Source organism: Meleagris gallopavo, chromosome 20, assembly GCF_000146605.3.
Source record: "Meleagris gallopavo isolate NT-WF06-2002-E0010 breed Aviagen turkey brand Nicholas breeding stock chromosome 20, Turkey_5.1, whole genome shotgun sequence".
Taxonomy (NCBI): domain Eukaryota; kingdom Metazoa; phylum Chordata; class Aves; order Galliformes; family Phasianidae; genus Meleagris; species Meleagris gallopavo.
Genome location: NC_015030.2, coordinates 8,191,954 through 8,206,671, shown reverse-complemented (window position 1 = coordinate 8,206,671; position 14,718 = coordinate 8,191,954). Strand labels below are relative to the sequence as shown.

Below are 14,718 nucleotides of genomic sequence, written 5' to 3'. Positions count from 1 at the left end.
GCGTCCCGCCCGAGCCTCCCGGTGCCGGCCGGACTTCGCTCCCTCGATCGAGGAGTCTGGGAACCGGCAGCGCCGCTGGGGCAGATGCGCTGTGGGCAGCGGGACGGGTGCTGCGGGGGGCTGGAGAGGAGCCCGGCGTCTGCCGCCGCCGCCTGGGTGACCTTGGGTGCACGCCGCAGTTACGGCTGGGCTCCGCTGCTCGGCGCGTCCCTGAAACTCCGGCCCTGCGCTCACATGCGGGCGCCCAAATAAACGGCCGGGCTGCCGGAAGTGCGGCTCCGCGCTGAGGGAAGCGGTACCGCGGAGGCTGCCTCTGTCAGCTTGTAGAGCGCTCTGAAGTTCCTCGCGAGAAAAGAGAACCGCGTAATTACCAAGTGCCGTTAATAAAATTGCCTAATTACACTGAGGATACAGCGTGACTAGCAAAGCCTTCCTTAGAACGTGGTGTATGTTCGTAGTGCGGCTCCTGCAGTGCCCTGAGGTGCTTCCAGCTCTGCTTCGGGATGGAGTCCTTGTGGAGATAACTGGAGAAGTTAGCTCATGAAGTTTGTCTGCTCTTACAAAGCATGGTTTATTCCAGAGCATTCAGAATACATGGCTGAATTCCTCCTCAGGATGCATACATGAAATTTACCTTTACTTTCTTTGGCAATGAGCTGAGGGTACAAATTTTAGACTTATATCGGACGAACTGCAAGCTGACTCACAGAGCGTGCTGTTTAAAGTCAGACTGAGCCTTTGCTTGATTTAAAATTAGTTGAGTTCTGTTTATGGCAGACATGTATTAATTTTGTGTATATAAAGATAATTTAGTGAAAAATAGGGAGAAAAAAGTGTACAAAATCATTTGAATTAAGAAACTGTGGGATGTATCAGTTTTTCTAGTAATATTGCTAGTAATGTTACTGGTGGTGTTTTGTATGCATATCTTTTATGTATGTTTATTTGCCTGAAACAAGTCAATCCAGGCCATGCTGTACCTGCCAGATGATGGATGCAGTGTGGCAGATTCAGACTCTGAAATATCATGGCAAGACCTTCTGTTGTAAGCCTGTTCCAAAACACGTTTTTTTCACTAGTGGTGATCTTTTCAGATTTAAGATTGTTTTGGTTCTAGTACCCAGGGTGTGAGCATCAATTTTTAATAGCCCATGATTGTCAGGATGTATCCAACTTTTTACTTCTGTACATCAGGTACTAAAAGCTTCCATATATGAGGGAAAAGAAGACCAGTTAATCATTACAAAGTGATGTTTTCCTCAGTTGATGTTGTTTAGGCTGATACTTCTAAGACTATAAACAGAATGGGAAAGATGGGTGGCTGACCCAGATTCGAGCAAAATAAACCAAATCTCTACTCTTGAACCTATGGATCTTCACAGAACTCTAGAATGCTTCACATCTATCAGAAGTTTGTACTCAGAGTGTTTTTCCTAGCACATGATCCATAGCCTTCTGTTTTCAGTCACATTAAATTAAGAAAATGAATCTGATTTTTGCAAAGCTGAGATGCTTTACTCCATTTCAAACAGAAGCTGGCTTGGTTGGATGCAGAATATGCTCCAGTTATTATATTCTATAATTATCTCATAACTTCATATGCTTATCAGGAAGGTATTTATCTGAGGAAACATGGGAACTTTTAAAGCCCTTCTGATTCTGTCAGGATGAAGCTTAAGGTGTGCCTTGTGCAGGAGGACAACTGGTAGTGTAAGTTCATGTTTTAGCTTGTAGGAGTATCTGTGATGAAAACACAACCGTCATACTGCTCAGAATTCTTCATCTTAGTGCTCTCCTGTTAATACCACAGAGGGAGATTTGTCTGTTCTCAGGAAGGGAAACAAAAGTCTCCCTGCAAACAGCAACTTTTTCTTTGCTTTTAATACTTTTGCAATATCTACTCTTTAACATAGCATGAAGAAGAGAAGCTTTTATTTCTCTGTGTCAGAAGGCCCTTTGTTATTGTGCCACAAATAGGTTTGGATAAGTTGATTTTACTTTGACTGGATCATCAGTTCCGCAGTACTACTTTCTGCTTGGAAACAAATTACTCTTAGAATTTAATTTCTTCTTCTTTGTCTCATACTAAGAATTATGTACAATTAAATAGGTAAGTGGAAATGCAGCAATGACAGCAAAATAACTTGTGTCACTGGGTGAGATTTTTTGATAGGAACATTGTTTTTTTGTTTTTTTTGTTTTCTCTTTAAATATTCTATCTTAAGGTTAAAACCTGCTAATTCTGTTGAGTAAGATGGAGCAGGATTTGATTCCCTCCTGGATGAAATGTAGAATTGTGTCATAAAATCAAATGTTTTACCACTGAAGAATTCTGAGAAAGCTGCCACTATTAACTTTAAATATGGTTAAATTGCAGATAAAGAGCCTTTAATGTGGTCAGTTAGAAAGTATTTTTAAAATACTTTTTCAGATGGGATGGAACTATTTTGTGTAACATAACCAAATTATCTAATCTCTGTTTTTAATTCTTTTATAGCCAGAGTTGGGAAGACATCGCTAATTATGTCTCTTGTCAGTGAAGAATTTCCAGAAGAGGTAGAGTGTCCTTTGTTTTCTTCATATTATTTCTACTTTTTTCAGAGAGCAAGATAATGGCTCTGCTTTAAAACAATGCTCTCTGTACAACAAAAAAGTCTGAAACTTCAGTAGTGACTTCTGAAAAGTGATGTAGGTTGGTTTAAATGCATCTCTTTGTGATGATAAGGAAATTAAATTTGATCTAAGTTGCTTTCAAATGCCAAATTAAGGTTTTTTAATATCTGAGAAATGTTGGTTTTCATCAGCAGTTGAATTTGGCCATAACTTGTGGCATGTCCTGGTTTGGTTTGTTGTATTTAAAATGAAGAATAAGTGAATAGAAGAATGAATGAGAATGAGGAAGTAAAAAGTTGGTGTATCACTTACGCTTAGCCTTTTTTTTGTAACTACACAACGTATTGCATTTGTTTCTATTTTTGAAGAATGTTTTCCCAGCTTCGGTGGAGTGGAAAAAAAACAAAAACAAAAACAAACAAACAAACAAAAAAAAAACAGAAAACTTCCTTCCAAAATAAAAGTCAAACTACTTCTAGATTTTATTACTTAAAAAAAATCAGCACGTAGTTCTCTTCATACCACGAAGAGAACTGCAACTGCTGTGAATGGTTGAGCTTTTTACATATAAACTTGAATGTTTATTTCTTCTGATCACAAGTCTTAAAATAGACATCATGTGCTGTTCTTTGAAACTATGCAGTGTGTTTAATGCAAATTATTACGTTACCACAGTTCATGAGTCAAGATCAGATTGTTTACATAGTTGAATGTAGTTCCCAAGCTTGCAGGTAAAAAAGAGCTCTATTTCTGTTAATGTTTAGGGAGCCATTCTTTGACAGGCTGTTTGTAATTGTGTTATAGCCCTCCATTCTCTTCTCAACTTTCTTCTGTATAGTTTAGTTAGGTTTTTCTGTTGAGAGAAAAGTATCTCTTACTTAAAACGCAACATCTGCCTTATCCAGTAAGCAGACCGTGAAGGAGCAAGGAAGGAGCACTGAGTTTCAAACATCACAAAAATCCACGTGCTTGAACTACAAATAGAATCTTAGAGTTAAAGATGACTAATTGTCAGGAGTATGGTTGTATTCCACTGTCTTAGCAATCTTAAGTTTTCAGTGATTATTTTTTAAAGGCTTTTTCTTGCTGTTTCTTTGCAACCCAAGGTTCCACCACGTGCTGAAGAAATCACCATTCCAGCTGATGTCACCCCTGAAAGAGTGCCAACCCACATAGTGGATTATTCAGGTAAAAACCATGCGATACAGTTGGAGTTGGCATGGAATTGTTTATTGACCTCATTGGCCTGTCAGCAGTCGTACTGCTATGGGACCAGTAATAGGAAAGTTTAAGTGTAGGAAAAGGCTAGATTAAAATAGCAGCTGATGAGATAAAAGTACATCAGATGATGATGGCTTGCCCTGCTTGCTCTTAGTGAAAATATTAATTGGCTCCACAATAAAATTAATGTGTTGTATGTTATGGTAGAGGTAACAAAGGTGGTGCTGTTGAACGTAGGGGATGCAAACTGACTCATCCCAGAGAAACCTGTCTTCAAATGTCAGGATTCCTCTTTAAAGTGCCTGCTGAGAAGCCTCTTGTGCGACAGGCCATTTCTGCTTCATGAGTTAGTGGATCTTTTTCATTATTGTTATGGTAGAATCAATTCTTAAGTGCATTTTGTAAAAAGCCATTTAAATAGCAAGACTGTCGTATGAGCATTGTGAAATATATTAGTTTCTTAATGTTTTCAGTTTTCTTGGCAAAACTTATTAATGATCGTCTTGTTGTGTTGAATTGCAGAAGCAGAGCAAAATGATGAACAACTGTATCATGAAATCTCACAGGTGAGTGTATTTTAATGTTTAGTAAAAAAAAATCTGCTCTCAAAGGAATATTTTTCATTTAATTTTTCTCCTGTTAGAAAAATTCTCTTGCTATTTCTTGGCATTTCATTTATTATTGTTTGGAGCCCTGAGCTGTAGTAACCTTTGCTCCAAGTGAGAAGAGTGGGTACAACTGCTGTTTTGGTGAATTGAGCTGAAGCTTTGTACTCCCAAGTGGCAGGTCAGAACTGAAATAGCTCTTAATCACAAGTCCAAGGAATTCACAAGTTGTTCTTTTTTTTCCTTTTGTTTCTTTTACTTTAAAAGTTTTCAACTATTGTTTGGGCCATAAATTCCTTAAGCAAGTCAGAGATACAGTTTTTGAAGTGCTCTTTTTCTTTGTCATGTTTTTAATCTTTGTTTCTCCAAAAATTCTTAACAGTGAATTTCCATATGTTTTCTTCATTTTAGGCGAATGTGATTTGTATAGTATATGCTGTTAACAACAAGAATTCCATTGATAAGGTATGCTAACACATTTTATCTAATTATTGGTTGATAGGAGTGTTAAATTTTGGGCATGGTGAAAACTGTGTTAGGCATTTAAAATGCCTAAGAGGTCAGGTTGTTAATAAAATACACTTCTGCATTCGTTTGCTTCTGGCCCATTTCAGTATGTGGGTTTTCAGTCCTTTCAGTCATCTTAAAAATTGCTCGTTAAACAACTCCAATTTTTATTTCTTTTTTTCTTTTTTTGTGGCTAAATATGTGACTCCTTGGAAAGGAGTAGCATTTATAGTCAAGTTTGTACACAGCTCAGTCCAGTGAAATTTAAATCTGTATTTTTTGTGTTTTTCTTTTTTTAACCCCACTTCAGGTAACAAGTCGATGGATTCCTCTCATCAATGAAAGGACAGATAAAGATAGCAGGTGCATAAATAAAGATAAGAAGTGTGAATTAGGCTTCACATCGATGGGTATCAGTGGACAGTGTTGAGGATGTTAATTAAGAAAATCAAATTCTAAACTTAAAAGTTGATGTAAGAAGTTCAAGCAACAAGGGGTTTAAAGTATGTAGGTCTGTTGTACATTTCAGCACAGCTATTTATTTTGAATTGCATTGGCAGCTTTTACCAGGTGTGTCTTATGTTTGCAGTGATGTAACTTGTTTTGAATGCATGGTCTGTAAATGTTTTCTACTGATGCTGTTTTTTATAACATGGCTTGTGTTTAACAGTGTGGGGTTTTTTTGAAGTAGCAGCAATCAGTATGTTTCTGTTTGATTGTATTTCAGATTAATTTACTGCTGTCATCTCATTTTGCCTACTGGCTATCAGTGCTACTTAGTTACATCATGAAAGTAATATAATGGCTTCTGGTGGGAAGTAGAATGTTAAATTAAGATAGATATTTCTATCTCTCTGTTTTTAAATCTCTTAATCCTTTTTTTTTTATTCCTTTTCAGGCTGCCTCTTATATTAGTTGGAAACAAGTCTGATCTAGTGGAGTACAGCAGTATGGAAACTATTCTTCCCATTATGAATCAATATACAGAGATAGAAACATGTGTAGAGGTATGTAATCCTATATTAGAATGAGTACCAAAAAATACCTTCTTGCCAAACATATATGGTAGCATTTTAATAGAAATAGTGATTTTGTTGTTGTTGGTCAAAATAAATACTTATTTCAAATAGAATAATTATTCTCACAGTGAGTTTGTATGCTTTTTTTTTTTTTTTGAGAAAAAGATTGTGCTTTTGAGTAATTAAATGTTTTTGGCAAAATGTTCTAATATTTAGAGCCTTTTCAAATCTTTTCCTTAAGAAAGTGTTTTTAAAATAGTGTTAACCCAGCAACATATTTGCAAAGTATTAAAATGGAATGGAGATCTAGGATATGTTTGGGTTTTTTTTTTTAATATTAAGTGGATACAACTTTTCTTTTAACTGAAATGACATGCTCATTATTAATTACTGAACATATACAGGGGCTGGGTGGTGGTTTTTGAAAACTGCAGTGTACCTACAAGAGGAGGCCAGAACTTTAAAAGCATGATTCTTACGTAGACTTCAACATAGATCGCATAGTCAAGAACTATCAAATAAATCTTAAGAATTTCTCTTTCAGTGTTCAGCTAAAAACTTGAAGAATATATCTGAACTATTCTATTATGCACAGAAAGCTGTTCTGCATCCTACAGGTCCTCTTTATTGCCCAGAGGAGAAGGAGGTATTTATACATAATTTTAAAAATAAGTAATGGAGGGGGAAAAAGTTGACTGTTTTGTTCTTCTCAGTGAATTTTGAAGTTTTTTTGTGTTTTCTCTTCCCTTTCTCTTGCTTGTCCTCCCCCAAATGTGAGATGTTGGATTCCAGAATCTGGTTACTGCTTTGTGTTGTGTTAATTCCATCCTCCTTCTTTCTTTAAAACAAAGAGGACAGGTTTTTGTTTTCCATCTGAGCTGATCAGTAATATGGTAAGCTTTGGTTATAGGATAAGTTTTTGGCTTTGAGTCAAAAGTAATGCTGAAAAAAAATCATGCATTCAGTTCATTTCTCCTTTAAACCTTTGTTACACAATAATTCCATTTGTTTCAGGGAATGTGCTTCAGTCTTACCCTGATTTAAGGGAAGGAAGGTTTCTGAGTATGTTGTGAGGCTTTGGCAAAAGGGATGTGGCTGTTTGAAAATACTGTAGGTAGTTAGCATATTAGGGAGGAGTATGGCTGTTTTTTGTTTGTATTGTTATTTTTTTTTAACACATTAATTTCATGATCAATTATAAATAAACTACAAACTTAATCCCCACCCTCTTGCATTCCTAGGCAGTAGGAAAGTTGTCTCAGTCATAAATTCTTTGTTGAGGATGAGAGAATAACTCTCTTTTGATTTCTTCCATCAGAATCATCTGTATGTGTTAGTAATGTGATAAAATTGTTGTGCTGAAATATTTTTGGTTTTTGAAAACCAATCTCTATGAAGAGAAGAGTCCATCATCACACTAGTTGCTGGGAGAGAATTACCACTGTCTGTTTTCCTTCACGTGGAAGGTATCCCAGCAGTTCTTTTGTCATAGTTAGTGGTAGTCCATATGATCAATGCTTTGCCTGGTAGATTAATAAACTCTCAAGATCTGCAGTGTTTGTTGACTGAAGCTTTCTGAAGTCTTAGCTGAAATGATGAATATAGATATTTTGCTTAATTAGAAAGAGTAGACCGTAGTTCTAGAGCTATTTGTTTTTGCAGGGCACTGGGATAGCCAGGCCTTTCTACGCAACCAAAAAAAAAAAGTGGGTTTTATTTTCTTTTTGGGAAAAAAAGAAAGAAAATCCACCATTTTTACAGCTTTCTGTAGCAGTATAACTGAACTTAAAGAACTGATATGTATTTTTAAATTAACTGTTGCCACCTTCAGCTTGAGTAATTGAATATAAAGACATTTATTGTGCAATGACTGCTTTAAATTTTTGCATATTAATTTTTTAGGTCACAGTTTTGTTTCCTCTTACTTTTGTGTCTGTGTGTGTGTATGTCTAATTGGAAAAAGAAAGAAAAAAAAAAAAGTAAAATGAAGGCTAGCATTTATTTTAATATATTTAAGCTGCCTGGTGTCATTCAGTGTACTTTTTATATACTGAACTTTGTTTTATTCCTTAGATGAAACCTGCCTGTATTAAAGCACTCACTCGCATATTTAGAATTTCTGATCAGGATAACGATGGTACTCTCAATGATGCAGAGCTCAACTTCTTTCAGGTGACTGTTTTGCTTCTCTTTTCATTGTGTTTAATGATTGAACTCCAATAATGCTAGAAAACCAAATACTCATTTTTCAGGGAACAGTAGTAAAGTGAACCACAAGGAAATCAAACCTGAAAATTAGAAGTCTCAGGTCTGGCATAAAAGAGCATATTTATGAAAATTGAAATAGTCTTGATTTTATTTCTAACCATAGTTCAAGCTTTAATTCTATAGCAAAATGCAAAATGCAAAACAACAAACAAACAAAAAAACCAACACCTCCCCCCCCCCAAAAAAAAACCCCAGACAACCCACAACTATTTTAATGTGCTTGTGTTTAAAAACAAATGTAAAGTGTTTCTTTATTTTCACTAAGGGTTGGGTTGCCCTATCCTAGCTTATCAAAACTTTTTAGGCTGCATTTTACACTGGACGTGATGTTTCACTGATTTAGTAGCCATGGTTGGTCCTAACGTGTTCTTTTGGTTTTTGTTAGAGAATTTGTTTTAATACACCATTGGCTCCTCAAGCTTTGGAAGATGTAAAGAATGTAGTTAGGAAAAACGTAAGCGATGGAGTTGCTGATAATGGATTAACCTTAAAAGGTAAGCCTTACTTAGCTCTGGGCAAGTGTCTGCTGGTAAAGTTGATGGTCATCTAATGTAGAAATAAAAACAAAAACAAACAAAACAAAAACCAAGCAAGTCTTTGGGAATGTGATCTTTGATTCTTTTAGAAAAGGGCTGAGAGTAATATATGGTATCAAAAAGTGATTAAACTCTGGAATTATGGACGTGGATAAAAATATGGTTTGTTCTTGTTAAGGAAGTTCAGAATCCAAACTCCCAAATGACTACAGTGATTCAAAGGAGATATTCTCCTGGATAATTTTGCAGTTTTTCTCCAGGCTTACTGGTTGCAGTGCTTGTCAGCAAGGTGTGGTTTCTGTCAGAATTTTAAACACTCCGTTTTACAGATTTGCTCAGAGCATATGGCAGAAATGAAAGGAGAAAAAATGTTTTCTGAACATCGTTTTGTCCCCTTTGCTTGCGGAGCTTACGTGTGATAGAACTGGTGAGAAATTGTAAAGAGAGGGAATCCTAAGGCATAGCCTTGCTAAGCAGTGAAATCTCAGTGTTCGTTAAGCTCTGGAAAGTGCAAAGCCAAAATCCTACTCATTTTTTTGTGTGTGTAGGAAAATTAAAGACACTCTTCCATGAAGCTGCTCTCCAAGCTTCCTGCTAAGTGTGTTACTGTTTTGAACTATTGAAAATAGCATTGTTTTTATTCTTATACAGCTGAGTTATTCTAAAATGCTGGTACTAAAAGGGCAAACAGCAACAGGAAACTAGGTATTATTTTAAATAAAAAGTTGTTTGAAAAATACTTTTAAAAATAAAGTGATTTGAGCCCACAATCCGTAACAGATCATATGTAATAATACACGTTTGGTTTAAAGTCAGGTGTGTATTCCTTGCTTTCAGTCTGTTACTATAAAACTACCTAGAGCAGATGAAGTGCCTTAAGATTTTTGTCATTTGATTTTAGGTTTTCTTTTTCTACACACACTTTTCATTCAGCGAGGAAGGCATGAAACAACGTGGACTGTTCTGCGTCGCTTTGGATATGATGATGACTTAGAGCTTACACCAGAGTACTTGTTTCCTTTGTAAGTATCACCTATTTGAGCTTTCTTTAGCTTATGCACATTTAATTTATGCTGCTTAGTGGGTTGTAGTGTGCTTATTTGAAGCTTATTGTTACATTAATGATCCTTCTTACTTTATGACCTATCAGCTAAAATCTATGTATGAAAGTTACAGAGGAAGAGCTCCTGTCTTAGAGTGCCAAATTGCATACTGCTATCTTTGTTTTCTTAACAGCAGCCTCCTCCCCAATCAACACTGAACATAGTGTAATATAAATACAGCCACTTATACGTACTTATAGCATTCCCCCAAAAAAGTATGGGCCTTTGATCTCTTTGGAGATTATGAAAACTGAACGCAAAGGTCAAATGCCAAATGCTGCAATTGTGAAATTTGTTGTTTTGAATTACAGCATCCTGTATTTTGCAGACTTACTTCACACTTCTTGTTTTTCTTTTTGGTAAATAGGCTAAAAATTCCTCCAGACTGCACAACAGAATTAAATCATCATGCATACTTGTTTCTTCAAAGCATTTTTGATAAGCATGATTTGGTAAGCTTCTAATTTGAGTGTGTGTATACTTCCTTTGCTAGCAGTTTTGCTAAGATAATGTTTTTGTCATTTCATTCAGAAACTGTCTATGGGTTAAGTCATGTAGTAAAAACTGTTGGTACAACCATTACCCTCAACTCAAATAACAGACTAAAGTTGTGCTTTGTTTTGTTTTTTAACTTGCTCTTACATGTAGTCTTGTTTTAAATAAAAAAAAAAATAGCAGACATTGAGAGAGAAAAAGCTCCATTGTTTTGGTTTTTTTTTTTGGTAGACCATTTATTGAACTTTGCAACTGTAGAGCAAAAATGTGTCACTTCAGAATAGGTGTGATTTATTTATTTATTTCTGACATCATGTTCTTGTTTTCAGGATAGAGATTGTGCTTTGTCTACTGATGAACTGAAAGATTTGTTCAAAGTCTTCCCTTATATGCCATGGGGGCCTGATGTTAACAACACTGTTTGTACAAATGAAAGGGGATGGATTACCTACCAGGGGTTTCTCTCTCAGTGGACGTAAGTGTGCTCCACTGCATTTTGGTGGTTGAGAACTTGAGTATGATAAGGTTGTTTCAGTAGTTGATAGAATTGGTTTCATGGAATCTAACAATTTTGAAACTCCTTTTTGTCCCCTCTGCTAGACTGACCACATACTTAGATGTACAGCGTTGCCTGGAGTACCTTGGTTATTTAGGCTACTCAATACTTGCAGAACAAGAATCTCAAGCATCAGCAATTACAGGTAATTAAAAATAAATAGATTCATTTCAATTTAGGAATTTAAACTTAAGAAATCTGCCCAAGAATCAATTTCTTAAATAAGTATCTGTCTTCCTCCACTCTTTTAATTTCTGCAAAAGTCAAACTCTTGATTTAATATTTTTGAGAAATAATATTTTGTGTGTAATAATATTGTGATGTAAATGGACAATTAGTTAATGTGTTTATATATGCATTAATATGCATTTTTTGAAAAATATTTGGTTTTTTCTTCCAAAAGTAACAAGAGATAAAAAGATAGATCTCCAGAAAAAACAGACTCAGAGAAATGTTTTCCGATGCAATGTGGTTGGAATGAAAGGCTGCGGGAAAAGTGGAGTTCTTCAGGCTCTTCTTGGAAGAAATCTAATGGTAAGAAGGCTCTTGCTTATACTCATATGCAAATGTTTTTGACTTTACTTTAGACAGCAGAATTCAGTCAACATTAGAATTGTACTCATTGCTACTGAATTTGGAGATTGAATTTTTATTTTTGTTAAGAGTAGCAAATAGAGAAATGGATATTGGATATTTACTTGTATATTTTGGATTACAGCTATGCATGTACTTGCAAAAAATAAACCACAGGTGACCATAATTTTCATTCATTAATAAATGGAGTAAAACAGCTGTTCAAATCTATTTGGAAGGCGAAAGTTGCTGTGATCTAACATGAAATTCTGTATTTTTAGAGACAAAGACAAATACGTGCAGAACACAAATCTTACTATGCCATAAACACAGTCTATGTGTATGGACAAGAAAAATACTTGCTGGTAAGATTGCTTCGTTATTGCATACATGAGACTAGTTAACCTTAAAATTCAGTGAACTATTAAAAAACCTTCTGCAGACAAATAGAAGGAATTTCTGTCTTAATGTCTCTTCTTTCTAAGTGTCAATGCTTCATTAAGCCATCCTACCTGTTTAGAAAGTACAGATCTGTCAGGTGGGTTGATTAGAATGGCCATAGTTGATCTTCAGTGGCTGAAATGCTTTCTTTAATGGCTTACTCCACTGTAATTTTCCTTTATGATATAATATCTTCCGTTGGCTTCCCAGCTCCCAGTCCTCTGCTCTGTGATTTTCCTCTATAGAATGAATGCCTTTTTTTTGGTGTGTGTTTAGAAGTAAATGGAACTTTTCCTGTTGAGGCTGTGAATGTTAACAATTCACATATGTTGGCTGTGTTGTTTAATTTCTCTTACTTGTTTTTCATTAATTCTGCCTATTGTCAGTCCATTAGTTCTAAGGATGCATAACAATGAGGTGTAACAAGAAAAATAAAGTTATAAAATTCCTTTAAGTGCGTAATAACAAAGCTTTTCTCCCTTTCCCATGGTCTGTTTTTCCAGCTACATGATGTCAGTGACTCAGATTTTTTGACTGATGCTGAGACCATATGCGATGTTGTCTGCCTGGTATATGATGTCAGTAACCCTAAGTCCTTTGAGTACTGTGCCAGGATTTTTAAGGTTTGTGTATTTTTTTTAATGTATATGTAAAAGAAAATATGTGTGTGTGTGTGTGTGTGTGTGTGTATATGTATATATATATATATATATACATATATATATACACACATTTTGTCAGTGTGTGTGCCACACACATACACACATATATATTTTCTTTTACATATATATATATAAACTCTCAATTACTGGCCCATACATCAAGTTCCAGTGATTAAAAATCCTTTTATTTATGAGTACTGGTTATATATGGCTGATGCACTAAAAATGTCATTTTGCTATTCATATAAAAGTAAGACCTATTTAAAATACTCTGCTTCTAGAAGAGCCTGACTTCAGTGCAGTGCACATAAATTAATATGCTACAACCAGTAACATCTAGGCTTTTCCAGATTGTACATATCATATGATGTTTCTTTCACTTTTTCTTTAAATTTGCAGCAACACTTCATGGATAGCAGAATACCGTGCTTAGTGGTAGCTGCAAAGTCTGACTTGCATGAAGTTAGACAGGAATATAGTATTTCTCCTGCTGAATTCTGCAAAAAACACAAAATGCCTCCACCTCAAGCCTTTACCTGTAATACTGTTGATATGCCGAGTAAGGATATCTTTGTTAAACTGACAACTATGGCAATGTATCCGTAAGTACTCCAACCATTGTGTTTTTCATACTGCATGAACCACGCACTGTAGCACTGCATGCCACTGTTAACCATGAGGATGGAACTGCCTCACTGAGGTTTAGCAACAGAGAGAGACAGAAGCAACTTGTGTTTACCTTCCAATGGTTTCAGATGGAGAAAGTTGGTATCAATCCAACAGATGAAACAGTATTGTGTAAGCTGTTTTTAAACACTACACTAATTTATTCAGCTCGTGTTGCCTTTTAGGTATATCTGTTCAATTAATGTGTAGAGTTCTGTTGTGAAGGCATCACTTCATATCTTGATATTTTTAAATAATTGTATACAAGTTGTACTGTCACTTTTGCAAATAGTTCAACTTCACAGTTGATTACAATTAATGACACTCTAAACAATAACATTTTCCCCCAAAGCAATGCTTGAAGCTTTTTGTTTTGAGAGTGCTTATTGTTTGCTTCTGAATCTGACAGATCTTAGATATTTCTTTTTTAATAAAACTGTATAAATACCTTTTAGGTTTCAGATACAATATTTTTAAGCTTGTGTTCTTTTTCATGGCGTATCTCACTGTTGCTAAGCTTAGTTTGCATCTCTTTTTTTGGTGGGTGGAACTTTTAATACAGTGATGAGCTAAATAAATATTACAGCAGATGGAGTCTAGTATGACAGCTGACATTTGCTTTAAATTAAACAGAACTAATGTCACTTTCACCCAAAATCTAGGATTTTTTAAAGTTATATATTTGAAAGCAAATCTAATTGGATTTGTAAAGTTTTTATTTAGTTTTTGTTCTCTTATTTTGTTATGCTGGAGTACTGGAAACCACAAAAAGCGTAGCACCGACCAAATGTTGTATCAATATTCCTGCTTCTCCCTTAGTTCTTAAGCATGTGTGTTTGTTAGGGTGGGAAAAGGAGAGGTTACTGTCACTCTGTAAAGTGTGCTTTCAAACCGATAGAAAATGTGGCTTACTTTCCTTTGAAAAAGGGGTGTTATCTATTGCTGTGCAGAGGTACTCAGCCTTTAGATGTTTTCCTTACAAACGTAAATAAATTCAGCAAATGCTTTCATTCATATTTGTGCTTTCTACTAAGAGCTATGGATGGTGGTAATGCTAAAACGTACAAGATGTAGAACATCTAGCCCTAAAATTCTGCACAGCTGTAGTGTTACCCTTGCTTCCCCAGTGTATTTTTTTTCTCCTCTCCTTACTCATTCAAATGTACCTTTTATTCCTAAATCTCTCTTGGTTGTGGCACAGTCCTAATGTGCACCTGATTATGTGAGCAAGATTTCAACTCCTGTCCTTCTGTGTGTTTTCGCAGCCATGCCCGGTTACGCTGTATGTGCGCCTGCAACAGGTGTACATTTTGCATCTGTCAGAACTTCCTCAACTCAGACTTGCTGCAATCTGTAAAGAACAAACTCTTCACTGCAGTTCTTAACAGGTCCTTAACTTTATTTATTAGGTACCAGGTGTGCTCTTAAAATAAAAGGTTTTTCTTTCTTTCTT

The 14,718-nt window shown here is 35.6% G+C and overlaps 1 protein-coding gene across 3 annotated transcripts in view; it reads left to right on the top strand.

Annotated features, from left to right (window-relative positions):
- The first annotated feature begins 2,497 nt into the window (after positions 1-2,497).
- RHOT1 (ras homolog family member T1) overlaps positions 2,498-14,718 on the top strand; it is a 20,545-nt gene continuing 8,324 nt past the window's right edge. For 2 of the 3 annotated variants that reach the window (XM_003211559.4, XM_010721564.3), the window contains exons 1-18: positions 2,498-2,556; positions 3,720-3,801; positions 4,357-4,400; positions 4,851-4,904; positions 5,257-5,309; positions 5,845-5,953; positions 6,510-6,611; positions 8,039-8,137; positions 8,619-8,727; positions 9,671-9,791; positions 10,240-10,324; positions 10,697-10,842; positions 10,968-11,068; positions 11,327-11,457; positions 11,778-11,861; positions 12,441-12,560; positions 12,999-13,201; positions 14,531-14,653. In XM_003211559.4, coding sequence (XP_003211607.1) covers positions 2,524-2,556; positions 3,720-3,801; positions 4,357-4,400; positions 4,851-4,904; positions 5,257-5,309; positions 5,845-5,953; positions 6,510-6,611; positions 8,039-8,137; positions 8,619-8,727; positions 9,671-9,791; positions 10,240-10,324; positions 10,697-10,842; positions 10,968-11,068; positions 11,327-11,457; positions 11,778-11,861; positions 12,441-12,560; positions 12,999-13,201; positions 14,531-14,653 — 1,799 coding nt within the window. In that variant the 5' untranslated portion in view covers positions 2,498-2,523. The remainder of the gene's footprint in view (positions 2,557-3,719; positions 3,802-4,356; positions 4,401-4,850; positions 4,905-5,256; positions 5,310-5,844; positions 5,954-6,509; positions 6,612-8,038; positions 8,138-8,618; positions 8,728-9,670; positions 9,792-10,239; positions 10,325-10,696; positions 10,843-10,967; positions 11,069-11,326; positions 11,458-11,777; positions 11,862-12,440; positions 12,561-12,998; positions 13,202-14,530; positions 14,654-14,718) is intronic. The other variant, XM_003211558.4, reaches the window with a different exon arrangement.